This window comes from Paramisgurnus dabryanus, chromosome 1 (genome assembly GCF_030506205.2).
Source record: "Paramisgurnus dabryanus chromosome 1, PD_genome_1.1, whole genome shotgun sequence".
Classification (NCBI taxonomy): domain Eukaryota; kingdom Metazoa; phylum Chordata; class Actinopteri; order Cypriniformes; family Cobitidae; genus Paramisgurnus; species Paramisgurnus dabryanus.
The window spans coordinates 48956452-48983154 of record NC_133337.1 but is presented as its reverse complement, the minus strand read 5'-3'; the positions used below and the strand labels follow the sequence as shown (position 1 = coordinate 48983154).

Genomic DNA, 26703 nt, shown 5'->3' with positions numbered 1-26703 from the left:
ATTAGAAATTAGGATTTAATTTTATTTAGGTTGAAGAGATCCTGCAGTTTCCTGCTATTGCTCAAGTAGAAGGGGAATTTACCCTAAAAACTTGACACATCACATTTTACATTTTTATACAGTTTTTAATACTATATACACATTTGCTGTATTTTCTGGATGTATTCTATTAAAGAGACTGAGAAACAATTATATATGATCACTATAACATTGCAAAAACAACAAATCTAATTCTGGCATGGTGGCCTAAGACTTTTGCACAGTACTGTATGTGTGCAACTTATGAGGTTTTATGGTCCAGGGTTACATTTAGTCATTAAGTAAATGCTCTTATCAAAAGCAACTTAAGCAAAATAGTAGACCAAACAGTATAACTCATCAACAAATTGCTTTTACTTGTTTTAAATGTAATATCTTATGCAAATTTGCTTCTAAAGTACATTTATGTTGTTTTAAGGATGTTATATACCATATAAGAATATGTGCAGTATTCATTCAGAAGATGTGTGCTGTTCTCATGTTAAAATATCTTAGTGCCCTACTGTGTTTAATGTAACCGTGTTTTTAAAAAGGTGACAGTGAGCCAATGGATAATTGATGGATGAAAACGATTCTGTATTCTGTGACCCAGTCATGCTGTCAGAGGAGGATGAAGAATGCAACCTTAATAAGCATCGAAATATCTCTCCTCCTTTTGTTGTGTCACAGGGGAAAGACGAACTACATTAATCTGGGTTCCTTCTTGATAAAGCCGGTTCAGAGAGTAATGCGATACCCGCTGCTGCTGATGGAACTGCTCAACACCACACCAGAGTCACACCATGACCGCAAACAACTCACAGAGGCTGTCATGTCCATCAAAGAAATCAATGTTAACATCAATGAATACAAGAGGAGAAAAGATCTTGGTATGTGATGTACATGTTGAATATCATCATAGTGAGCAATAATGAAGCACTTGAAGTAATTAAAGGATTAGTCCAAAAAATCCAGATAATTTACTCACCACCATGTCATCCAAAATGTTGATGTCTTTCTTTGTTCAGTCGAGAAGAAATTATGATTTTTGAGGAAAACATTCCAGGATTTTTCTCATTTTAATGGACTTTCATGGACCCCAACACTTAAAAGTTTTAATGCAGTTTAAAATTGCAGTTTCAAAGGACTCTAAACGATCCCAACGAGGCATAAGGGTCTTATCTAGTGAAACGATTGTCATTTTTTGCAAGAAAAATAGAAAATATGCACTTTTAAACCACAACAACTCATCTTCCTCCGGCTGTGTGACGAGCCAGCACTACCTCACGTAATTGCGTAATGACGTCGAAAGGTCACGGGTTACATATATGAAACGTACATTTGCGAACCATCTTAAACAATAAACTGACACAAAGACATTAATTAGTATCATTCCTCATAAAACAACGTCGGAACGGTCCTCTTTCTCCACACTTGTAAACACTGGGGCGTAGTTTCGCATACATCATCCGTGACCTCTTGACGTGGTGACGTATTACGTGAGGTCGATCTGGCGCATCACACAACCGGAGGAAGATGAGAAGTTGTGGTTTAGAAGTGCATATTTTTTATTTTTCCTGCCAAAAATGACAATCGTTTTGCTAGATAAGACCCTTATGCCTCGTTTGGGATCATTAGGAGTCCTTTAAAATCGCAATTTTAAACTTCATTAAAACTGTTAAGTGTTGGGGTCCATTAAAATGAGAAAAATCCTGGAATGTTTTCCTCAAAAAACATAATTTCTTCTCGACTGAACAAAGAAAGACATCAACATTTTAGAGGACGTGGTGGTGAGTAAATTATCTGGATTTTATTACTCCTTTAGTAGTTCACCCTGATAGACAAATGCTCTCAAATTTTACTCCGATTAATGTGACTTCATTTCTTCGGTTGAATGTAAATGTATAATTTTATATTAAAATACTGTCATGTTATGTAAGGAAGTATGAGGGTCAACATAGCTCCAAAAAGCACATATAGAAAGTAATTCAAATGACTCCAGTGGGTTCATAAATGTCTTCGAAGTGAAACAATAGGTTGTGAAAGTAAATGATTAATATATTAAACGTATTTAGCCATCAAAACACTGCATATCCATGGAAACATAGGTCAGCTATATAATATTAACTGCCTGTTGTGTCTCCATGAATATTTTATAACTCAACAGCGCCATCTTTTGTTTATAGTGGTGAAGTATCGCAAGGGTGATGAAGATCGACTCATCGACAAGATCTCAAAGCTGAGTATGCACTCCATCATCAAGAAGTCCAACCGAGTAAGCAGCCATCTGAAACACCTGACTGGATTTTCACCTCAGGTACCTCTCAACCCTGTTATCATCACATCAACATTACCAAATCTGTTCACAAGCTCTGTTTACCAAACTTTCCTTCACTCTTTCTCAGATTAAAGATGAAGCTTTCGATGAAGCAGAGAAAAGATTCAGACTCCAGGAGCGACTGATTAAATCCTTCATCAGGGATATATCCCTCTATCTACAGCATATAAGGGTACTGAAACCATTTTTAAACATACATGAATGTACATTATTATTACCAAAAATTATGCATTTTATCTACTTAAAGTGCAATGCTTTACTCACAACACTAAGGTCACGGGTTTGATAACTTGAATCTGCTATAAATCACTTTGGAAAAAGTGTCTGCCAAATGCATTAATGTAAATGATGATCAAAGTACGCGGATCAAGACAATAAAATCGTTTTTAATGTTAAACAGGAGTCTGCGTCAGTGAAGGTGCTGGCCGCCATCAGTTTCTGTGACGTCTATACAGAACGACAACAGCAGATGGATCCTGAACGCTTCCAGAAAGCTCATCGGTGTATCAGCGACAAACAGTTTACAGAATTTGTGAGTATTGAAACTTAAAACCACTTCACATTGATGCTACAGAGTGAAATGTTGCGGTCATTAGCTGCCATGGAAAGCATTGCGGTTACTATTGCTCATGCTAAGTTTCTCATAAGTATTGAACTTTAGTATGTACTGTAATAAAGATTTAAATGTTTAAAGGAATATTCCACTTTCATCAAAAATAATCTGATATTTTACTCACCCCCATGTCATCCAAAGATGTTTATGTTTTTCTTTGTTCAGTCAAGAAAATTTTAATTTATAGTTTGTTTTTTAAGGAAAACATTTCAGGATATTTCTCCATATAGTGGACTTTAGTGGACCTCAACAGTTTACAGTTTCAATGCAGTTTAATAGTGAATTTTTAATTCAGCTTTAAAGCTGAAATCATAATTTAATCATAATTTTTGCAAGAAAAATACGTACTTTTAAGCCAAAACTTCTCGGCTTGCGCTAGCCATGTGATGCGCCAGCGTGACCTTCTGTATTACGTTATCATGTCAAAGGGTCACATATGACGTAAGCGAAACTTTTGCCCCAGTGTTTAAAAGTGTGGAGAAAGAGGATCGTTCCGATGTTTTGTATGTGGAATGATATCAATTAATGTCGTTGGGTCAATTTATAGTTTAAAACGCTCTGCACACTGTAAAAAATGACTTTCTTACTTAGTATTTTTGTCTTGTTTTCAGTAGAAATATCAAATAATTCTTAAATCAAGATGTATTTTCTTGATGAGCAAAATTACCTAAGAAAATAAGTCTAGTTTTTAGATAAAATATATCAAATTTAAGTGATTATGTGCTTAAAACAACCAAAAAAATCTGCCAATGGGATGAACATTTTTTTATTTAACATTACATTTATTTTGAATTAAGCTTTAAAGAAAAAGAAAAAAATTCTCACCACATCGGCAGATTTTTTTGCTTGTTTTGGGCACAAATTCACTTAAATTTGATATATTTTGTCAAAAAACTAGACTTATTTTCTTAGGTCATTTTGCTCATCAAGAAAATTCATCTTGATTTAAGAATTTTTAGATATTCGTACTAAAAACAAGACAAAAATACTAATTAAGAAAGTCATTTTTGCAGTGCAAGTGTGCGTTTCACATATGCACACGTCACACGCCTAGTGCATGACGAGAAGTTGTGGTTTAAAAGTACATATTTAATATAAGCTGCATTAAAACTGCAATTTTAAACTGTTGAGGTCTATTAAAGTCCACTATATGGAGAAAAAAAAGTGTTTCTTCTTGACTGAACAAAGAAAGACATATAAATCTTGGATGACATGTGGGTGAGTAAATTATCCAGATTTTTCCTATGAAAGTGGAGTAATCCTTTAACATTTTGAGTTTTTGAGTGCCACAGAGATCATGTATTTTTGTAGGCCAACCCGGAAGTTATCGGGACACTGCTTCCCTCAACAAAAATCCCATTTATTTTTCCCATAGATTCTTGGTTTAATGCAAAAAATAAGCTCTGCGTTTAACAAAAGTCTAAAACACTCACACGTTGTGTCCAACATGATAATCTTCACAGATGAACACAACTTTTATGAATTTTGAAGTCTAAATGCGTTTACTTAAAATAAAAAGCAAACCTTAGGCTACAAGCGAACTACTCCATGTTCATTCGACCTCAATGTCATCACCACCAAGCTTCTGACAACTCTTTCAAATTGTATTAAAACATGTTCCCTGTTAAGGAAATACTCTGTGGATGAATCTTTGTTGGGAATTGTGCCCATGTTGCGTTGTTTTTGAGATCTTCATGAGTGATGATGTTTAAAGTCGGCAATAGCATTAGTAGTCCCATGTAGCATTTTGTTAGCAACCACCCTTTTTAAGACATGTAAAAGTCATAAAGTGAGGGTATTACTGGTGTGTTTTGTGTTGACGAACAAACGTGGAAAATACCAAAATCCCATTAAAAATACCAATGGACTATGAAACCGGAAATCCTAAAATGCTAACTAACTTCTGGGTTTTGCCTACAAAAATATGTCACGCGGCACTCTATTTAGTAATCGCTTTGTCATGTATCCCTAGCAACAAACAGATCAATGCAGTATATTCCCATAATGTCGAATCTCATTGGTACTGTAGTGTACACTAGTGGTAGTAGTGCTGTCACAAGACACCAATTAAATTCAATGATATCTCCACACCGTGTATTTAAACTTACCACACTGATGTGTATGTTGTTACGAGGCTGTGTAAATTATTCAAGATTTTTTGTATTTTGGTGAGCTATTCGTTTAAATCATTGTTCAACCTCACGTTTGTCTTTCTTTGAGCAGAAAGAGAGGACAGAAGCTCTGGTCATCGCTCCCCTCACCCAGTTGCTCAACATGTTCGCCGGGCCGCACAAACTGATACTGAAGCGCAAAGACAAGCTTCTAGACTACGACAACTGTAAGGAGCGCGCGGAGAGGTTAAAAGACAAACGCGTTCAAGAGGAACTCCAGGCCGCCAGGAACAACTACGAAGCCCTGAACGCCCAACTGCTCGATGAGCTGCCGAAATTTCACCGCACGGCCGAAGAGCTGTTTATTAGCTGCGTGAGAGGCTTCTCCCAGGCCCAGAAAGACTTCATCTCGCTCACAGTGCGAGAGCTCACGCCACTACTGCAGGTCAGGAAATCATCTGAATCAAGTTGTTTTTGTCCCCCTATTTCTTTCATGCATCATGTTTTTATCTCTGTTTTCTCGGTAGCTGTCTGGATTGGCTGGTACAGAAGGGAATCTGGTATCCTTGTTTCAAGAGGAACACACACGGGTGATGGATTTACTCCAGAGCTTCAGTTTCTTCCCTGACAACCTTCCCACTACTGTGCGCAAGACGATTGAAAAGAAGACTGTGGAAAAACAGAGCTCCAAGAAAATTCAAGGCCCTGTGAGTTTCCATAATTCAGCCTATTTACAGTATACAGACGTTAATGCAACAGTATTTCGTCTTTTCTCACTCTCTTATTTTTCTCTTTTATGCTTGGCTGTGTAGCCAAACTACGTGCTGCAGACCGACAAGCAACGAGCCGGGCTTTTGGCAAGATACGGACCAGAAAAACTCTTCCAGGCTGAGAGGAACTTTAATGCAGCACAAGACCTGGATGTGTCTTTACTGGAGGGGGATATGGTGGGTGTCATCAAACAACAAGATCCCATGGGCAGTCAGAACCGCTGGCTTATAGACAATGGAGGTTTGTGATACATTTTCTATATGTGGTGCCATTCCATAAAGTTGCCTTTCCACTGTACATGACAGATGACGGATGATAAACTGGAATACATTCATTCCCTATGGAGAGCCGCAAAGGGACTGCGTGGGGTGCTGACCATCTGCGGATGCGTAATTTCTATATCCAAACTGAGCTTTTATTGCAAAAAATGACTTTCTTACTTAGCATTTTTGTTTTGTTTTCAGTACAAATATCTAAAAATTACTAATTAACCAATTACAATAAGTCTAATTGACCTACGAAAATAAGTTTAGTCTTTAGACCAAAATATAAACTTTAAGTAAATTAGTGTTTAAGGGGTGGTTCCCATTTTGCGTCTAAAATCGCGTGGAAAACACGATCATCGGTTGTTTTTTGTCACATGACCTTCAGTCCGCTTGCGACATTTTGTTGAGATGTTTTTAACTCGATGCGGTGCGGACGCGCCTGAAAAAAAGCGTGTTGCACCACGTGCGTGTCATGACCGCTTATGTTCCCTTATGAGCGCGCCTACATTTAAAATAACGAACTTGAGCGCGCAAAAGTCGCAATATGTGAATCGTCTCTTAAACAAGCAAAAAAATCTGCCAATGGAATAACAAAATTTTCTTGAAATAAGTTTATTTTTTCATAAACACTTTTAACTTTTTTCATATCCATTAGACTTACTTTCCTAGGTCATTTTGCTCATCAAGAAAATACAACTTAATTTCAGATTTTTTTATATTTTTACTGAAAACAAGACAAAAATACTAAGAAAGTAAGTATTTTTTGCAGAGTAGTATTTTGTCTTGTTTTCAAAATACAGTACAAATATAAAAAATTATGTACTTTTTATGATCAAAATGACCTACGAAATTAAGTCTAGTTTTTAGACAAAAAAAATAAAATTTAAGTGAATTTGTGCTTAAAACAAGAAAGAAAATCTGCTGATGGGGTAAATAAAATGTTCTTATTTTTTTATTAAGTGTTTACACTGCACTGCAAAAAATGATTTTTATTTTTGTCTTGTTTTAGTTAAATGAAGATGCTTTTTCTTGATGAGCAAAACGAACTAAGAAAATAAGTCTAGTTTTTAGACCAAAAATATCAAATTTAAGTGATTTTGTGCAGATTTTTTTTCTTGAAAATCATTTTTTGCAGTGTGTAAAAAATGACTTTCTTAGTATTTTTGTCTTGTTTTCCGTAGAAATATAAAATTTTCAAATCAAGATGCATTTTTCTTTAAGAAAAAGATGCAAGTTTTTAAGAAAAACTAAACTTATTTTAAGATTTTTTTCTAACCCCATTGGCAGATTTTTTTGCTTGTTTTAAGCACAAACACCCTTAAATTGTATATTTTGTCTAAAAACTAGACTTATTTTTCTAGGTCATTTTGCTCATCAAGAAAATGCATCTTGATTTTAGATTTTTTTTTATTTGTACTGAAAACAAGACAAAAATACTAAAAGTATTTTTTACAGTGTAAGAAAAATGTTTTTTACGTTTTTTTTCTTACCCGTTTGGCAGATTGTTTTGCTTGCTGTTAGCACAATTTACTTAAATTTTTTGGTCTAAAAACTAGGCTTATTTTCTTAGGTAATTTTGCTAATCAAGAAAATGCATCTTGATTTAAGAATTTTTTGATATTTTTACTTAAAACAAGACAAAAATACTAAGTAAGAAAGTAATTTTTTGCAGTGTAGGATGTGTAAAAAATTGTGCAACTTAACCGAATGCGATACGCAGACTGGAAGTGATGTATTTTAGTGTATTCCAATCAAAACACTATGCGAGGTAAAAATTATTAATCCTTTTATTGTTTAACTTTATCAGTAACGCACTTGAATTCTTTAAAAAAAGGATTAATTACTGATAAGTAAAAAATCATTAATTTAATATTTATACATTATTATTATTTTAATCTTGTCTCCATATAATCTCTCCAAAAATATAATATAATATAAATATAATCTCTTAAAAAAACAAAAGCATCTTTGTCATATATGCATAGCTTTTTATAAATACTAGAATGAAGTCACTGATTAAACTGAAATTTCATTATGACTGCCACTAGGGGGTGAACTCTCACAGTCCCATCCAAATGTCGTATACAGTGGAAAGGCAGCTTAAGTATTATGTTCAGTATTTAATTTTAGCCAATAACTGTTTTATAGCTGTTATGCACATAATTTGTTTGGCTAAAGTCTGTTTTTTGCATAAGTGAACAACGTTTTAGAAGGTGGGTGTTGTAAATGCATTTGGTTTCTTTTTCCTGTTTCTGCAGCTACAAAGGGCTTCGTGTACAGTTCGTTCCTAAAGCCCTACAACCCGCGCACGAGCCAGTCAGATGTTTCCATAGAGAGTCAGTCATCAAATGAGTCGGGCTACGGTGGCTCCTCCCCTAGGTTCTCACGGCAGAACAGCGACAGCACTCTCGTCTTCAACCAAGAAGCAGCGACTGTCAGCTTCTCGACGGCCACGCCTCCCCTCCAAACACACACTCGCCATGACACGACCCCTAGGAAAAACAGAGAGGCCTCCACCAATCAGAGAGATTCCCTCGACCCCACCTACAGAAACTCCCCAAATGGCAAAGAACCGTCTGAGACAGCCTTACGTATTAACAGGGACTATGAACCTTCATACAGAAGTCCCACCAATCACAGAGACTCTTTAGACTCAGGTCAGATCACTCCGACCAATCACAGAAACCCCTCGGACTTCTCAGAGACGGACTCCTCCAATAGGAACTCTAGATACGAGTCGTCTTCGAGGTACAGCAATGGTTCAAACGGTTCGCTGCAGAGACGAAATGGAGATTATTCGGTACAGCAGAAGAGTCCACAGTTCCCTCCTGATGAATATATAGATCCAGAACCAGAGATGGATGGCAACCAGGTATGTTGTATTTAGTAGCACTGCAAAAAATGACTTTCTAACTTAGTATTTTTGTCTTGTTTTCAGTAAAAATATCAAAAAAAAATTAAATTAAGATGTATTTTCTTGATGAGTTTTTAGACAAAAAATATAAACTTTAAGCAAATTAGTGCTTAAATCGAGCAAAAAAAATCTGCCAATGGAATAAGATTTTTTTTTTTTTATTAAGTGTTTATGAAAAAAATAAACTTATTTCAAGAACATTTTTATATTCCATTGGCAGATTTTTTACTTGTTTTAAGCACTAATTTACTTAAAGTTTATATTTTTTGTCTAAAAACTAAACTTATTTTCCTATGTCATTTTGCTCATCAAGAAAATACATCTTAATTTAAGAATTTTTTTTTATTTTTACTGAAAACAAGACAAAAATACTAAGTAAGACAGTCATTTTATATATAGTACATATTGTAAGATTATATACATTAAATAAATACTTGGGTTAGCTTAACAAGGGTCATGGGTTCAAGCCTAGGGAACATGCATAGCATACTAATACAATATTTTTCTATAATTCTCTGTATTAATTTTTTTACTTTATTTTCCTTTAGATATATTATGCGCTCTACTCATTCAGTGCCCGGTGTTCGAATGAACTCAGCGTTTCAGCCAATCAGAGGGTCCGAATTCTTGAGTTCCAGGACATGAATGGAAACCAGGAGTGGTGGCTTGGCGAGGCCGGGGGGCGAAGGGGTTACATCCCATCCAATTACATACGCAAATCGGAGTACACATGATCTTTAGCCACACCGGACGACAACTCAGTGAGGAGAAAAACACTACAATAGGACATGTTTGTGCCTTAACTATTACGGAAATGCACTGATGTGGTGAACTGGTTATTGCTGCCAATACTGGATGAAAAACATCACCATAATAAAAGCATTTAATGCTCCAGTCTCTGTATTTTGTAGAAGTGAATGTAACTCATGTGTGCCTCCTAGTGGTTAAAGAAGGAATAGCACACGACTGTAAAACGTTTGGGTTGGGCGTGCCTAATCTACCAGGGTACTCCGGTTATAGTGTTAGCGCTTAAATGCTCGGTAGAGAGCTTAAATCTCTTGAATGTTTAAGAGTGGACTTGTTTAGGACGTGTGTATGACACTGGAGAGAGACTTATGTTGATCTTCCAGTACTGGCATGGTGGTGATGCCCGTAAGCATGCGCGAGTAAATGAATGAGTGTTTGTGTGTTAGAGACAAATGCATTGAGTTGAGTGTGTTTGAATCATTACAGCTCTCAGATCATAGCAATATTATCACTGGTGACTGTTTCATATTCCTGAAAAATACATAAATGAAATGCAGCAGACACTTTTTTAAGGTACAGTGTTTTTTTACCTTTTTACTTTTGATAGCATTGAGTTTGCACTTGTGAATGAATTTGCAAATTTATCCTGTTGTTTTGAGCGGTTTATAAGGGCACCATTGAGCTAATTTTTTGATGTGATCCCTAAAATATGATCCTCCTGTCATATTTATCTGATGCTGTATATACTGAGAATGTTCTTCTGCACTCCAGTGTCAACTGATCTGTTTCTCTTCTTTTGAATACAAATAAATCAGTTGAAAACAATAGTTGTTTAAGTGTATTATTATCAAATAATGAATATTAATGAAACTGTTAAAAGCCTACACTTTAAGAAAGTTACACAGTCACTGGGAAGGGTCCTAATACCATTTAGGTATAGATATGTACCTGCAAGTTACCAATTTGTACCCTTTAAAGGTACTAATATGCACTATTTGGGTACAAATATGTACTTTTTGAAAGGGTACCACCCTTATATAAACACAAATCCATGAACACATCTTTTATTTGCTTGATCATCCATAATAACTGTACAACTAAACTGAATTTTAGTTTAAGTAACACCTACAGTGGCCCCTGCAAAGCTGAAATTTTCTGGATGTGGAAACAATAGTCAGTCCAATATGGTTTCCCCAAGGATATTTGGTGGGAGAAAGTCCCTATCCAATGCTCATCCCTGGCCACCCCATGGGTTCTAATGAAACCTTCATTCATGGTTTTGAAGGAACCCACATTGACTCCTTCTGGATCCTTACTGCAGCTCATTGCATATAAGTATGGCTGCAAAATGGACCAGCCTTTTTGCAGATAGACTAAACGTTTGTCTTACTCTACAAAAACACAAACTTATTCACTAATACATGGCTGTCCACATTTGCACATCAAGAAAACCCGGCCCTCCAGTCACAGTGAAGTAAGCACCATAGATCTTTTTAGTAGTTTTGTTAGATAGACTAGACCAGTGGTTCCCAAACTTTTTCAGCCTGCGGCCCCCCTTGTGTACGGTGCATTCCTTTGCGGCCCCCCAAAGAAAATGTGTGACTAAAAACTGTTCTAAAACTCAACATTTTAATAAAAGAACATAAAAATTATACAAACAATTGTGCTTTTGGTTAGTAGCCTTATTTTTTAAAAGTTTAATTACACAGAATTCACGATAAATTAATGTATTTCATAAAATTGGGCCCCCCCCCCGGGCACCATCTCGCGGCCCCCCTGGGGTGCTTTATGACTAGACCATAAAGCACCTTAACCTTATAATTTCCCTGATGCGCTCTCTTCCATTGGACTTTGTAAGTTAATATAAAAGTCTGGGACAAAACTTGTAAATGAAGCTGGGTTAGTGAATTCTGGGTTCACTAATCTGGATCATGGTTGGATCAAATAAAGACATTTTCTGGATTAATTGAAAACAAAGGTTGAGTTTCTTCCTATTTTACACAACCATCGGTTAAAAAAACATGTGAAATTCTGGATTAGTTTTTTATAGACGGATGCAATTTTTGATATTTAAAAATGGGGCACAATCCAATGTCATAATGATGCTGAATGAGAGCCAGGAGATTATTTAAAATATCTCTGACTGTGTTTGACTGTCAAAAGTTAACACCTATGGCTTGAAGGTGAGTAATACGAGCTAATTTTCATTTTGGGTGAACTATTTCTTTGAGGCTACACAGATGAAGTGATAAATTAGTATGCAACAAATGTCATTTTGATAAACTATTTTTACATTACTTGCTTATGGCAGTAATCAGACTGAGGAGATACTGGTGGGGCTGGGTGGTACTAACCTTGAGGAAGATGATGATGCAAAGCAGTTTCTGGAAGTGGAGAAAGTCTTTATGAAAATTTTAAATATTATTATAATGATATAGGTCAGTGGTTCACTCCACCTATGTGTGTATTATGTGTAACTCTTTCTAGGAGTATATTCAACTTTTACATATTTTAAAACAATACTTTGGCAATAGGGAGTCCTAAATGAACAACATGATGTCATGATGAATTTACCCTTTCCTATGATTGTTGGCATCACAATATGTAGCTTAACAGCTAACCAGCAAAACTCAACTGTTACACAACTGCGCTGCAACTGCGCCTAGTGCATAAAAAATACATATAAGATACACAATAATAGAAAATATTAGAATCATATTGCTTTGACATTTTCATTTAAGGGACACTTCACTTTTTTATATATATTTATTTTTCAGCTCCCCTAAACATTTGATTTTTTGTTGACAGTTAAACATTTGATTTTTACTGTTTTGGACCATTCAGCTGATCTCCGGGTCTGGCGGTACCACTTTTCCTACACTGTAAAAAAAACCCGGGCACAATAAATTACAAAAAAATTTCAAAATGCACAAAAATACTAGCCTGGCTAACACCAGACCAGTCTCATAGAGAATGAGATGTGATCTGGGAAACACATGCTCATTTTCTTGTATTTGTGGCGTGGTTTACGAATGCCTAGAGCTGTTTTTTGGGCGCTAGGAATGTCTATCAAATGCGTCTGTACGTAGCTCATAGCCAATCTTTTCAATTATACCAGATGACGTATGAGCGACATCGACTCAAACGTCAGCAGCTTTTATCGGTACATGTGCGCACAGCTGAAAGCTATGCAACTAAACCGGTAGCTGTATATTGATATTGAAAAAAAAACACAACTTAGTGGCACTGTGACAACCACAGGACAGGCACAATGACAATATGATATTAATAAATACCCCTTACCATTTATAAGTTAATTGTACTTCGTCGACGACGACGCCTAGCAGGTTGGTCCTATAAAACTCAGTGGCTATCATGTCTTGCCATATCCAAACATCCTTCTTATATATGAAATTGTTTAAAGCAACACAAAAGAGTTTTTGCTCTTTGCTCCCCCTACAGGTTGGAAGCGGAATTGTCCATTACCACTGTCGTAAATAATTTAGCCTACTGCAGCAAAGCTGGCTCTGATTGGATTGTAGGTCTGCCGTAAAGCAAGTTTTTGTAGATTTCACTCGAACTACAGGACCGCAACACGACGGTTGGAAACTTCTTTAGTGCGGTTTTGGCCGATAGAGGGCTGCAAAGCGAATGTAAAGTGCCGTTAACCCTGTTTCGAGTGGATGAACAACTGAAACTTTTTTTGAAAAACGTTATTTTAAAAGAAAAAAAAACTCTTTGGTGTTGCTTTAAACTTGCGTTCAAAACTACTTAGAACACTATCTAAGGCTGCATTAAAAAGTAACTTCGCATCTGCTGCCATGTTGGATAAACAAAACTGCTCGGTGTGTCGCATAGATGTCGTCATCGTCTTGCTGCCCCTCCCCATTCTGTGATTGGTTCCCTATTTCAGGGGAAAAATTGGTCCATAGTTTCCCTGCTAGACTTGTAGCATGAACAAATGCGCGCAAGGCAAGATGGGGAAACCCAGGCTACAAAAATCAATTTTTTTCTGTAATTTTACAAGAACATTGTAAAAAAATATGTAGAAAAAAAACGGAAAATTGTGGCAGCTGGGGTGCTGGAAAAATACCATAAAATAACAGGCACAATAAACTACAGAAATTTTCTGTAATACAAAAATATAGTTATTTCTGTAATTTTACATTTACATATGTTTAGGGACTGGTAATACAAAATACAGGAAATAATTAAGTTAATTATAATGACAAATTCTACCAAAACGAATAGTATGCTACTAAACTATGTATAATAAAAAAATCTTAATTTCTTTATTGTTTAAAAGACCAATCACCAAGAATTTTATGAAGTCAAGAATGTTAACCATTAATGTGATGTAAATAATATTAAACCACACCATGACGATGTCTTAACAAAATATAAGCACATTTTAGCTCCTCCAAGAAGAGCATTAAATTTGATAATATTCAAAATATGAAAACGACGAAGTTACGATCATATTGAGTCTAACATTAAACTAGCATCCAGAGTCTTGTCTGAATGAGTGCTTGTCATACATTGCTGACAAAAAATGTGCAGTTTAAAGTGAACTTGTTTTCAGGGTACACAGAATGTACTGTTCGTGCACTTAAATAAACCAGGCTTGATGACTTATGCAATATCCGGAGGCTCCAGCCTTCGGATTAAAAACAGCCAATAGCGGTTAAAAAACTAACAAACGAGTTTGAAAGTGGGTGGTGGGGAACACGATCGTGATTTTAAAAAGTCCCCAGTTGAAATTTTGCCCCTGTATATATGAGTGTATGTATTGTTACATGCATCTTTGAGGTACTAAAACGTGCACTCTTTAGGTACAAAGTTGTACTTTTTAAAGGGTACCAGCCTATTGACAGTTTTTGTATCTTTATTTCTGCGAGTGTATATTGTAGCTCTTCGTTTGAAAATCAATGTTGTTGGGTAATGATTGCTAAACAGCTAACACAGAAATGTAAGGTCCAGGGGTCATTTAGGCTCAGGTCAATATAATTACTATTGCCTATAGTAGACGGGACACTTTTGTGGTGGTCGGTCTGCATCTTTTACTCTTAAAATCATGTATTTAATCATTCTGCTTTTGATGGGTTTGTCTGGCATTACTTCGCCAGTGCAATCAGCTCCGGTATGTAACATTATGTTAATGCTTTGACCTAGTTAAACTAAATAATAATACATTTACATGATTAACTGCTACTGCATTTGACTGAAATGTGTCAATTGTTTCAGGGTTTGTTAGATGAGTTGGCTACTTTAGTTGAAGGTGAGCAATCCACTGATTTCAATTGATTTATGTGTTTGTAAGTTTGCTAGCCTTATGCCATGGTCATTTCTCTCTCCTCCTGACAGACATATATGACTATGCATTTAGTGAGACAGAGGAATCATCCTCACCTGATATTGTTGATGAGACCATTGACTGGCTTTTTGACTTTTTGGATGAACAAGGCAAGTACTGGGAGACAATAATGCAAATGTATTAAAGAGTTTCAGTTTGGTGAAAAATGTCTTTATAAAACTGTTTGTTTTAGTCAATAAACAACATAATCTTTTGCAGCTTATGCAGAAATAAAGGTACAAACGCTGTCATTAGGGCAGTACCCTTTAAAAAGGTCCTAATATGCACCATTTAGGTACAGATATGGCACCAAAACTGTACCTTTGAGGTACCTAAATGCACTTTTTACACTGTTAGACTTTTTATTGTATATATGCGGTAACTCACTGGCAACTGCCGCATTACAGTACCATAATTGTACATGTTTTTACAGTAGGATGTCTTTACCGCAGTTCCAATTTACAGTATAATACCCTTACTGTAACCTAGTTTAAAAAATATATTGCCTTAAGGGGGAATCGAACCCAGGCAGTGTTGGGGGTAACGCATTACAAGTAACGCGCATTACGTAATAATATTACTTTTCGAAGTAATGAGTAAAGTAACGCATTACTTCATAAATGTACACATTAATATTTGAGTTAAAAAAAAACTAATGCAAGCTACTTTTCAGTTTAATTATTTCAATTTAAAAATAAAATAATAAGTTACTGAATTAAACTGAACATATTAACATAGAATTACACACTCTGTGCGCCTGAACAGTTTGAGTCAGAAACGGAGATGGCAGGCCAGAGCTTGATATTTTTGCGATCATAAAAAAACACCTGCAGGGCCTGAAAGAGATCAAGCCTCAGCCAAGTAAAAAAAGTAACACAAAAGTAACGTAAAAATAACGTAAGCATTACTTTCCATGAAAAGTAACTTAGTAACGCAATTAGTTACTTTTTTGGAACTTAATATTGTAATGCATTACTTTTAAAAGTAACTTTCCCCAACACTGACTGAACCCAGGTCACCCATGGCCATGTCATAGTTCTGTAACACTACCACAGTGCCACAGAGTCACTTGATAAAAGTTACTCGCTACACTCTCCAAGTAGCCTCTTTTGTCACTCTCCCGACACTCCAAGGAGCGAAATCTTGGCGTCACTAGTGTTTTAATGTCTTGAGTGAAAATCAAATCTGACAGTCAAACATTTATCCATAATCCCTTTCTTGTTTCTATCTACAATTCTCAATAAATTATTTACACTGCTGAAAAACAATTCACATTTTGAAATTTGCGTCACTGCTTAAAGCATAACAAGTAAATGTATTTCATTTCGTAGATTTATTTTATTTTTTCCATTTTATATGCTTTTATAACACTGTTTTATTCAACTACAGTAGTACTACTGCTGTTGTTTTACAGCAGTCTACCGCAAATTCAAAACATACAGTAAATCACTGTAAATTAAATTTGAATACCCACAATGCAATGCATATTTCAGTAATGAACTGGAAAAGAAAACTATGGTATTTTACTGGGCTTTTTGTGGTAAGTAACAGTAGAAATTACAGTTAAGTATTATTTTATAAAGGTACCGCCCTAATGATAGCTTTTGTAGTTTTGTAATTTCTGAGAGTGTGTGTTTAAAACAAAGATCATTATCAGTATGTGTTTGTCATACTTTGTGATCCTGAAATATTAAATAAATGCCTTCAGTGGTTTCATAAAGTTTGTGTTCAAAATGTTTTTTGGAAATTGATGCACAACAAGGTAATTTTCCTGTTTCTGTAGATGCATGTGACCCAAATCCCTGTGAGAATAATGGTGTATGTGAAGCCACCGAGAGCGGGGGCTTTACTTGCACGTGTCCAGAGCCTTATATCGGCAAAAAATGTCAGGATGGTGAGATCACGCTAACGGTACTGAAGCATAATTTTAAGAAACATTGTGTGTATTATTATTTAGCGTGTGTTTGTGTTTTTAATAGAGAGGAATGTGTGTAAGAATGTAAAGTGTTATAACGGTCTATGTGTCAGAACTCAACAACAGCCGTTCTACGAATGCAAGTGCCGACCACCTTACAAGGCCCCTTATTGCAGGAAAGGTAAGGGTCTCTCTCGCTCAAATTTTTCAAGACAAACAAATGTTTGTCTAATTATTTTTAAACTGTTTCAATCAGCCAATTGCAAAAAAAAAAAACAGTAAACTCTGATTACGCATTAGATTATGCGAGTATCTGGCAAACGCGATCATACACCCTTTAGGATGCGTCTGCAGCAGGCACTTATTTTGACAAGACACGTGATGCACAAAGGATCACTCGACGTGCAGAACACAAATTTTGAAAAAAGGAACCACACATACATGTTGTGACGAACTTTGCATCGTGCACCCCTTGAAAAAAGAAGTCACCGGCTACCACTGAATAAATTATTATAGAAAATATTATGGTATCTACTATAAAACATTTAAAAGATTTTTTCAAAGTTTACCAAAACCATGACATTTATTTTGTACTGCTTTTAATTTCACATTCATACACTGTAAAAAGTGGAAGTTGGATTCACTTAAAAAACTTTAAGTTGAAAAAACATTTTTAGATGTCACGAATTGTAGTAATTAAAAAAATCTACTTTGTTTTTCACTTAAAGTGAAAATATTTAAGAAAAAGAAAAATATGTAACCAATTGAAGTAATTTTGACTTTTTATAGTGTATAGCCAATCCCATTGTTAAAGGAACAGTATGTAAGAAATTTATATCAATTAATCATTAAATGGCCCTGAAATGTCACTAGACATTAAGAAATCATTTTCATTTCAAATACTTCTATCACTCACAACAGCGGTCCGGCCAGGATATTGTCATTTAAAAAGTGGAGTTGCAGCCCTCAACTGATGTTTATGTTGTCGTTTGGTATATTGGCCACCAGCTGTGTGATTGCAGTACCAGTTTTAGCCACACGTTTTGTGATTGCAATACCAGTTTTGGCCACAATCCTACATACTGTTCCTTTAATCTATGATGCCATACATGAGTTTATAGTTGAGGTATCCTTTAAAGGTTCTTGAGTTTAAGAAACCATACAGGCCGGCAAAAAAATAAACTTTTTGTAGTTTTATCTCTCTAAATACTTTTGTTTGCAATGTTAGCTTCTGCTTGCAACCCGAGTCCATGCCTAAATGGAGGAACATGTGTTAGAGGCCGTACAAGATCCAGCTTCACATGTGAATGTCCTGGAAACTACACTGGGAGATTCTGCCAAAATGGTAATGGGCCACATTGCTAAATTTATTTCCCATATATACATAATTGATGCATTAGTTATAATAATCTACAGGGCGTTTTCCCGGACAGGGTTTACATTAATCAAAGACTAGGCCTTAATTATATTAGGACATTTAAGTAGTTTTTACAAACAAACCTTACAAAAAAATCAATACTGGTGTGCATCTTGAAACAAAGCAATAGCACTAATATATGTTAAGTTATGGCAGTACAAGGTGTTTTTAAAATAAGGCAGCTCAAACATGCATTTTAGTCTGGGACTAGGATAAGCCCTGTCCGGGAAACGTCCCTACATGTGTGACCCTGTCTGTTAGGAGCATTAAGCGTAAGTTTGATTTCAATCTTTGACATGATTATACTAAATAAATATGAAAGATATTAAGGTTATATTTTCACAGAATGTTCCTTACATCATTTTTATAAGAAAAAAATTATATATGGGTTTGCAAACACAGGATCATGTCATTGTGTATTCAGATCCAAATGATTGCTATGAGGGGAATGGCCAATCATACAGGGGGTTTGCCAGCAACACAGTAGACGAACTAGAATGTTTACCCTGGAACTACTATAAGATTCCCTTAACAGCGCTTGAAGAGAAAGATGGCATTGGACCCCACAACTACTGCAGGTAAAAATAATGGAAATCTCTATAAATCTCAAAATGATATCACTGGTGGTATTGAGTTTTGTATTTGTCACTTAAGAAATCCGGATGGAGAACGAGAACCCTGGTGTTTTGTCAAACAGAAAGGCAAGCTCCGTTGGGACTACTGTAATGTCAATCCCTGCCATAAAAAAGGTATTGATTTTCCTTCTATCTTCTCTTATATAAACACAAATCCATGCTCACATCTTTTATTCGCTTGACCATCCATAATAACTGTACCACTATACTGAATTTTAGTTCCAGTGAAAGCTACAGTGGCCCCTGCAAAGCTGGAATTTTCTGGCTGTGGAAAGAAAAGCCAGTCCAGTATGATTTCTCCAAGGATATTTGGTGGGAGAAAGTCCCTACCCAATGCTCATCCCTGGCAGGCTTCACTTCAGTTTCGACCACAAGGTTCTAATGACACCTTCAGACATGGTTGTGGAGGAACCCTCATTGACTCCTGCTGGATCCTTACTGCAGCTCATTGCATGTAAGTATGGCTGCAAAATGGACCAGAGGTTTTGCAAATAGACTTAATGTTTGTTTTACTCTAAACCTCAAAATAAACCCCCACAAACGTATACACCAATACATGACTGTCAACATTTGCACATCAGTGGGTGATCAGAAAACCTTGCCCTTCAGTCACAGTTGTGTAATAGAGAAAGCACAATAGATCTTTTTAGTAGTTTTTCCTGCAAGATAATACAAAAAGGTTTGGGACAAAACTTGTAAGTACATCTGGGTAAGTGAATGCTGGGTTGTTTTGAGCCAAATAAACACATTTTCTGGATAAATTTCAACCAACGAATGGGTGACACTTTAAAAGGAACAGCTTACCCCAAAATAAAAATAAAAATATTTTAGCCATCCAAGGTTACGTGACTATTATTTTAAAGAGCACCTATTTTAAAATTCACTTTTTTAATATATTTTAGTGTGTAAATGTGTATTAGTAAAAGTTAATGATATGCAAAAGCTACATACCCCAAAGTAAACGATGATGCAAGTTACCATCTCCAACGTAAATCTCTTTTCTTGGACTACAACAAACACACGGATTGTAGGCAACAGTTTACTTCCGCGGATTGGTGACGTAGAGAAAACCCCCATTATCGTAATTCCTCCCGCTTTGGACTGACAGCCTGTAAGTTAACTCCTGTAAGCATTGCGCGCAAATCTTTAAAACATGGTAAGGAGCGTCACATTTCCAGCTGATGTCAGAGGTATTCAGGCCAATCACAACGTACAGATTAGTATTATACCAAATACACAAAATAACATTGTTTTTTAGCAATGAAATAGGTGCTTTTTAACTGAACACAGTTAGAATTATGTATTGAATAATATCCTGGCTCTTATCAGCTTTATAATAGCATTGGATAGTGCCCCATTTTTTAAAGGGGACATACCATGAAAATTTGACTTTTACCATGTTTAAGTTCTATAGTTGGATCCCCAGTGCTTTTATTAACTTAGAAAATGAGAAAAAGATCAACCCAGTAACTTAGTTTTGGTAAACCATTCTCCAAAAGCATGTGAAAAAATAGGTAATTGAAATTTGACTCCCCCTGTGATGTCAGAAGGGGATAATACCGCCCGTTAATCTGCACTTTCCAACCACGGCACTGCCATTTAGTGCAGAGATCAGCTCAATTGCATGTTAAAGGAATTTTTGCACATACCTACAAAGTGGCAACGTTAACATGCTATAAAAATTATCTATATGATTTTTGACCAAAACCCTCACATATATACGTTAGGGACACCAAAGATTTATTTGACATCTTAAAAAAGTCTTGTGAAATGTACCCTTTAAAGCTACAAAAAGTGTCATTATGAAGCTGAAAATAGCCAGGATACTATTTGACGTAACTCTGACCAATGCTAGACCTAGGATGGCTTGAGGGCTAATTTTAATTTTGGGTAAACTATTTATTTGAGTATATACACTGATGGTAAATGATGAAGTGATAAATCAATATGTAACAATGTTTTATTGCTTATGGCAGTGATGAGACTGAAGAGATGCGGGTGGAGCTGGGTGGTACTAACCTTGAGAAAGCTGACCGTGCAAAGCAGTTTCTGGAAGTGGAGAAAGCCTTTGTTCATGAGAATTATACACAGACAACTGAATACCTGTTAAATGATATAGGTCAGTGATTCACTTTGTCAAGAGGGAGTCCTAAATGGACAACATGATGAATTTGTCGATTCTTGTGAATAATAGCATTGCATCATGTAAAAATATTCTTATTTACTATAGTTTAATTCCATCTTATTTATCCTAGCTTTGCTGAAACTAAAGGGAGTAAATGGACTGTGTGCTCAAGAGACCGAATCTGTTAGAGCAGCGTGTCTTACCAGGGATTCATTCCCAGATCAAAAACAGTGCACCATATCAGGCTATGGAGTCACAGAGAAAGGTGAAACTTCTGTGTTGTTTCTCTGTAAATGTGTCTATAAACACCCAATGTGAATACAGCTCATCTCCTGTTTCTCTTTCGTAGATGAAGACTCTATCTCTCCTCAGCTGTTGGATGCCAAAGTTCTACTGATCCCTCAGAGGCGATGTATGTCCCAGCTAGCTTATGGGAACAGAATGGATGATACCATGATGTGTGCTGGGTATATGCAGGGAAAAATTGACTCTTGTCAGGTGTGTAACGTTAGTAACAACATAAACAAGCGGCTTTCGTCGTCAACGCGTAACTTCCGGTAAAAGAATAAATAACAACAAAGTGCTTTTGAAGTAGTTTTTATATCACAAGTTAAATAAACAACACGTAGATTACCTATGAAACCAAAACATTTGTTATTTTAGACGAGGTATTTTTTCAAGAGTTTAGTTTAGCAACTACTAGTCTATGGTCTGACCAGTAGTTGCTAAACTAAACTCTTGAACAAATACCTCGTCGAAAAAAAACAAATGTTTTGGTTTCATAGGTAATCTACGTGTTGTTGATTTTGCTTATGATATAAAAAAAAATAAAACCGGAAGTTCCGAACAGACGCGTAATCGCGTCACCGCCCGTGCCTCAGATTTAAACCGTACTCGTACCCAAAGAAAATTAACATAATTTATGTGATGTTTTTACCTATCAGGGTCCGAAAATCTCAATGTTGTGACATTTAAAAAAAGCTTTGTATACGAAGCTTAAAATGAACATGCTATTCAGTAATGAATATTGGATACCTTACACAATGTAGTAACTCATTTTTAACATCTTTATAGGGTGATTCTGGTGGTCCACTGGTTTGTGAGAAGGATGAAAAACATTATTTACATGGGATAGTGAGTTGGGGTGACAGCTGTGGAAAGAAGAACAAGCCGGGGATCTACGTTCGTGTCAACAAGTTTATTGACTGGCTCAGTATTAAGATGCGTTCATCTTAGGTTTGTGCTTCAAGAAATAGGAGTTCAATTGTTTAGAATAACTGAAGATTTACATAAAAATCATTTATAGATATATTCATGGCCTGTAATCAAAAGTTATTTAATTGCATCTGCCAATAAACAGCTTAACAAATTCTCAAACCATTATGATTTATTTCTAGAAGTAAGAGTTTGTTTACATAAAAAAAACAAGAATTATGCAAAAACTGTTTCATGCTCAGAAAAGACCTTTATTGGCATTCACACAGAAATTCACAGACAATGAAAAATGCAATCAAAATATATATCTCTAATCTCGATTAACCTCCGATGTGTAATGCGCTCATATTACGTTTGCAACAGGATCTTTCTGCAAAAAAAAAAAAAAAAAACTAAAATGCTGTAGCCAAATCTTAAAGTCAAATCAAGATGTTAACAGGAGCAATCAGGAGAAAACTGGAAACAGCCAAGCACTCTGCACCGCACCACCTTAACAGCTAACCAGCAAAACTCAACTGCTACACAACTGCGCCGCAACTGCGCCTAGTGCATAAAAAATACACAAGAGAAAATATTAGAATCATATTGCTGTGAAATTTCCATTTAAACTATAAAACACCTGCTCGGTTAGCATCAGGCCAAACGTGTCACTTGTATTAGTTTTTATAGCTCATTGCCTAGCCAATCTGCAATGTCTACCTCACACACCTATTGAAGCAAAAAAAAGCACATTTCAAAATTGTCCAATGATGTTTATTAAGAAAAAGTTGTTAAATTCAGATTAAAATGAACTTACTTTCTGGGAGTTTCAAAAACTTGAGGAAATAAACAAAAGCCAACTACCAAAATGAAAAGAAATGATTTAACCTAGCCAGCCCAGTTTAAGGATAAAGATCATTTAATATCACAAAGAATTCAAACGTATGATACAAAGCAATTTTGGGCAACAGAAAAACAAATCATTTAAAAAAGAAAAAATGTAGACCAAGTTACAATAACCTTTCGGTCAGATACATGATTATTTCGGTATCCTCAACAGATGACATTGTTCAATGTGATCCTTGAAGTTCCAACCACGTGACATCATCTAGAGGAAACAAACAAAAAATCTAAGTTTCAAAGAAATTTAAAGCAGAGGATCCTATACTTTCACATGTGTAAGTGTCCTAAACAACGTATTTGCTCATTACACAATCGATTTTGGTCATAGGTCGTACACAACAAACAGACAGTTTCTCTTTTATTCAGAAAGCACGTTAATCTAGGAAGAACTCTTCTATGTTGCTCAAATACCTGAATTTCTTTACCTCGAGGGTAAAATAACCGAAAGGTGAAATATCCCCTTCACAGCCACTTTAAGAGGTATAATACAAATATTATTGTCCATGTCATTTAATAGCTTGTAATTGCATGTGACAACCTAACAGCTTAAACCGGCTCTGAGAAAACACCCCGTATCCATCCTGCTTTCGCCTATGTCACGATAGACATGAGCTTGTGACAAGGATGATGAAAAGGTCTGTCCATTGTCCTTCAGACGTACCTCATCACCACCTCAACACTCAATGAGACCGACCTGCTCCATAGCAAACACCAATCAGCAGCAGGCAGCCAATGGTCGGATCACACACTAACTGCTCTCAAACTGCCCCAAACTCCTCTTTTGCAAACAGGAATCAGCAGCTTGGAGGAAAGAATTCCACATTTAGATGAAATGTGTACTATCCATATCCATTGATTTTAAAACAAACAAATAGTTACTGTACCCACGATAACTCTTAACCATATACACATGGATATGCTTTTTTTAAGATGAGTCTGAGATCAGCTCAACAGTGTGTTGAGATTCCAAAGAAGATTTTGTAAATAACAGTCGTGTCTAACTAGATTTCACACCCTTACATGAATCAGTACTGTACTGAACCATTGGAGAGGACAGCCCCCCTCAATGTATTTTGTGGTTATGGACCTGCAATAAAAAGTAAAACCTGACACCTATGGAGAGCGAATGCATCAACCACCAGTTAACCTACATTAAAATTCTATTTGGGCATGAATGGCTTGAGGTACTTTGTGTAAGAGGAAAGCAGGGTGGGGCAAATTTAAGAAAATGTCTTTGCATCACATCCCATTTTAAGTGATTTCAAATGATTATGAGCTCTATATTACTCATTTAAAGCATACTTTTAAGGAGATCCTTTATTGGACTTCTCATATAGCAAAATCTGTTCAATTCTGGGTTTTTAGGATATACAAAATGACAGAAGAACAGAAAAAAACACTCTGATTGGGTGTCTCGATGAGACAAATTTTAAAAAAAAAATCCAAAAATTTGCATCTATACGAACTCTTTAACCTACCCAAATTTCACGATTCACCAGTATCTCCGTTCGCCTCTGGAGACTTGGGTTTGCTTATGGATCTGCTTCTAGATCTTGATTTGGACCCTTTATTTGATCGGGGAGTGTGACTCCTGGAGCGGGACTTTGACTTGGATCTTGAACGGGACCTGGAAGCCGATTTCGACTTGCTCCTGCGTGGTGTGCGGGATTTGGAACGGGAACGGGAGTACGACTTGGATCTTGATCGGCTGTAGCGGGATCTGCTGCGGGAACGGGATCGACTCCTGCTTCTGGACTTGCTGCGCCTCCTGCGTCGAGGACTACTGGGAAAAAAACAGACATAATACAAGTTAGAAGTTTAAATCTTATAAAAAAAACCAGCAGCAGTAGCTTTAATGACACACAAAAGACTGTGATTTGCAAAACAACCCTTTAAAAATATCTGTAAATGAATGATATCAAGCGAAATAACCAAGATTTTGTAGAAAAGTTCGCTCATCCAAAAGTGAAGCAGCTGTTTATTACAAATCCACTCTGTTGACCCAACAACACCCATGTGTTTAGCATTTACTACAGTAAACCATCCTGAATTGTATTCATCGTAGTAATTGCTACATTTTGTTAATGTATACAATAGTATGCTGTAGTATTAACTAGTGAATTGATACATTGTTAAAAAAAAAGTATTTTATTGTTCTTTAGTGCGCTGCGCTTTATTGTTCTGAAGTGCGTTTAAGTATTTACTATAAATAAAAATATTATATTTTTGTATTTAGTATTTACTATAATTCATGTCAATACATTGTAGTAATAATTAAAACACTTTCTTACTGCGGTATTCTGTGGGTATTAACCTGTATAAACTACAGCTCGCGTTGGCTTCAGCACGAGGCGCGCGGAAGGCCTCAAACACGCACTACTGGTTTCTCAACATTTTATGTTACTTTATTCCAAACTGTACAAAGTAAAACGGTCGGGTAATTTAAAATACTAAATGCACGTATAAGGTCCTTGCCTGCGGCTTCGACCGTATCCTCCTCCTCCGCCTCCACCTCCATATCTCCTCGGCTGGGCTCCGCGACGGCTGTTGTGGGACTCTGGCGGGCGCCCGTATCTCGCCATCTGCACGCGCAGTTCGCGCCCGTCCAGCTGCGCACCGTCCATAGCGTCCATCGCATCCTCTGCGTCCCGTTTATCGTGGAACCTTACGAAGGCGAACCCACGACTCTCTTTCGTGTACGGGTCTCTTGGGATGTAAACATCTCCGACCCGACCGTACTTTTCGAAAACTCGCCGTAGGGCTTCAGGAGACGTACGGTACGTCAGATTGTCGACTTTTAAAGAAGTCATACCCTCGACGTCTGGCGGAGGCCTGCCGTAACTCATATTGAATTGCTAAGTCTACCGCAATTACGCAGAAAATAATTCAGTTACTTTTGAAATGTACGTAGAAAGCACTGGAACATTCGAACGCGTTCAGCAAAACACGCTGAACAGTCCACCCTCTAAAATGGCGGTAACAGGATTTCCGCGGTAGGTGGAGCTGGGTTTTATTTCCTGTGCTGGAGGATAAAATACTGCCGCATAAAGGCAACTTAGTGACACTACAAGCTCTTATGGGTACCAAATATTATTTCTAAAGTGACCCTGACAGTATATAGCAGCATAAATAATAATCAAATTCTTAATTTAGGAGCAACAAAGTTTGATCTCAATATTTGACATAATCTTAGTCAAGGTTATGCCTTCACAGAATGCTCTTTACAGTAGGGTGATTTTATGTAGAAAACCAACGTAATTCACAAAAATTACCTTACAGACAGGGTCACACAAAGAATTGAAGGAAATAATATTTAATATGAAATAATAATATATATGTGAAATAAAATTATTGATTAATTGGTCCTTCATAGAGAGGATATG

The 26703-nt window shown here is 36.3% G+C and overlaps 3 protein-coding genes across 9 annotated transcripts in view; 2 read left to right on the top strand and 1 right to left on the bottom strand.

Annotated features, from left to right (window-relative positions):
- dnmbp (dynamin binding protein) overlaps window positions 1-10600 on the top strand; it is a 72698-nt gene extending 62098 nt beyond the window's left edge. Inside the window, exons 10-18 of one of the 3 annotated variants that reach the window (XM_065262901.2) lie at window positions 709-908; window positions 2205-2335; window positions 2424-2528; window positions 2757-2888; window positions 5193-5525; window positions 5608-5787; window positions 5893-6091; window positions 8376-8989; window positions 9580-10600. In XM_065262901.2, coding sequence (XP_065118973.1) covers window positions 709-908; window positions 2205-2335; window positions 2424-2528; window positions 2757-2888; window positions 5193-5525; window positions 5608-5787; window positions 5893-6091; window positions 8376-8989; window positions 9580-9765 — 2080 coding nt within the window. In that variant the 3' untranslated portion in view covers window positions 9766-10600. The remainder of the gene's footprint in view (window positions 1-708; window positions 909-2204; window positions 2336-2423; window positions 2529-2756; window positions 2889-5192; window positions 5526-5607; window positions 5788-5892; window positions 6092-8375; window positions 8990-9579) is intronic. The other 2 variants (XM_065262900.2, XM_065262899.2) reach the window with 2 other exon arrangements.
- Window positions 10601-14763: 4163 nt separating this feature from the next.
- Window positions 14764-22600, top strand: habp2 (hyaluronan binding protein 2). Its single transcript, XM_065262795.2, has 13 exons — window positions 14764-14918; window positions 15023-15056; window positions 15143-15241; window positions 16915-17025; window positions 17111-17227; window positions 18275-18391; window positions 18888-19041; window positions 19118-19212; window positions 19318-19552; window positions 21075-21217; window positions 21354-21488; window positions 21573-21721; window positions 22298-22600. Exons 1-13 carry the CDS (start codon window positions 14853-14855, stop codon window positions 22457-22459), a joined length of 1617 nt encoding a protein of 538 aa, XP_065118867.1. The 5' UTR covers window positions 14764-14852; the 3' UTR covers window positions 22460-22600.
- Window positions 22601-22814: 214 nt separating this feature from the next.
- srsf2a (serine and arginine rich splicing factor 2a) lies at window positions 22815-26313 on the bottom strand. 5 transcript variants are annotated; one of them, XR_010530761.2, is made up of 5 exons: window positions 25796-26312; window positions 24799-25103; window positions 23982-24121; window positions 23438-23525; window positions 22815-22981 (listed from the first exon to the last, which is right to left on the bottom strand). XR_010530761.2 is itself a non-coding variant. In XM_065262797.2 (3 exons), the coding sequence occupies exons 1-2, from the start codon at window positions 26164-26166 to the stop codon at window positions 24806-24808; spliced, it is 666 nt and encodes a 221-aa protein (XP_065118869.1). In that variant the 5' UTR covers window positions 26167-26313; the 3' UTR covers window positions 22815-23525; window positions 24799-24805. The 5 variants fall into 5 exon arrangements, 2 of the variants coding, with proteins under 2 accessions (XP_065118869.1, XP_065118868.1); XR_010530759.2 differs by having other exon boundaries at window positions 22815-23525; XR_010530760.1 differs by lacking the exon at window positions 23982-24121.
- Window positions 26314-26703: the final 390 nt, after the last annotated feature.

Excerpts from the sequence above, each read along its gene's own strand:
- habp2 (XM_065262795.2), top strand. The coding sequence starts at position 14,853 with ATGTATTTAATCATTCTGCTTTTGATGGGTTTGTCTGGCATTACTTCG. Across the intron at positions 15,242-16,914 it reads TGACTTTTTGGATGAACAAG|ATGCATGTGACCCAAATCCC; the intron begins GCAAGTACTGGG and ends CTGTTTCTGTAG. Across the intron at positions 19,213-19,317 it reads CAATCCCTGCCATAAAAAAG|TTCCAGTGAAAGCTACAGTG; the intron begins GTATTGATTTTC and ends ACTGAATTTTAG.
- srsf2a (XM_065262796.2), bottom strand. The coding sequence starts at position 26,166 with ATGAGTTACGGCAGGCCTCCGCCAGACGTCGAGGGTATGACTTCTTTA. Across the intron at positions 25,104-25,795 it reads GGATACGGTCGAAGCCGCAG|TAGTCCTCGACGCAGGAGGC; the intron begins GCAAGGACCTTA and ends TTTTTTTCCCAG.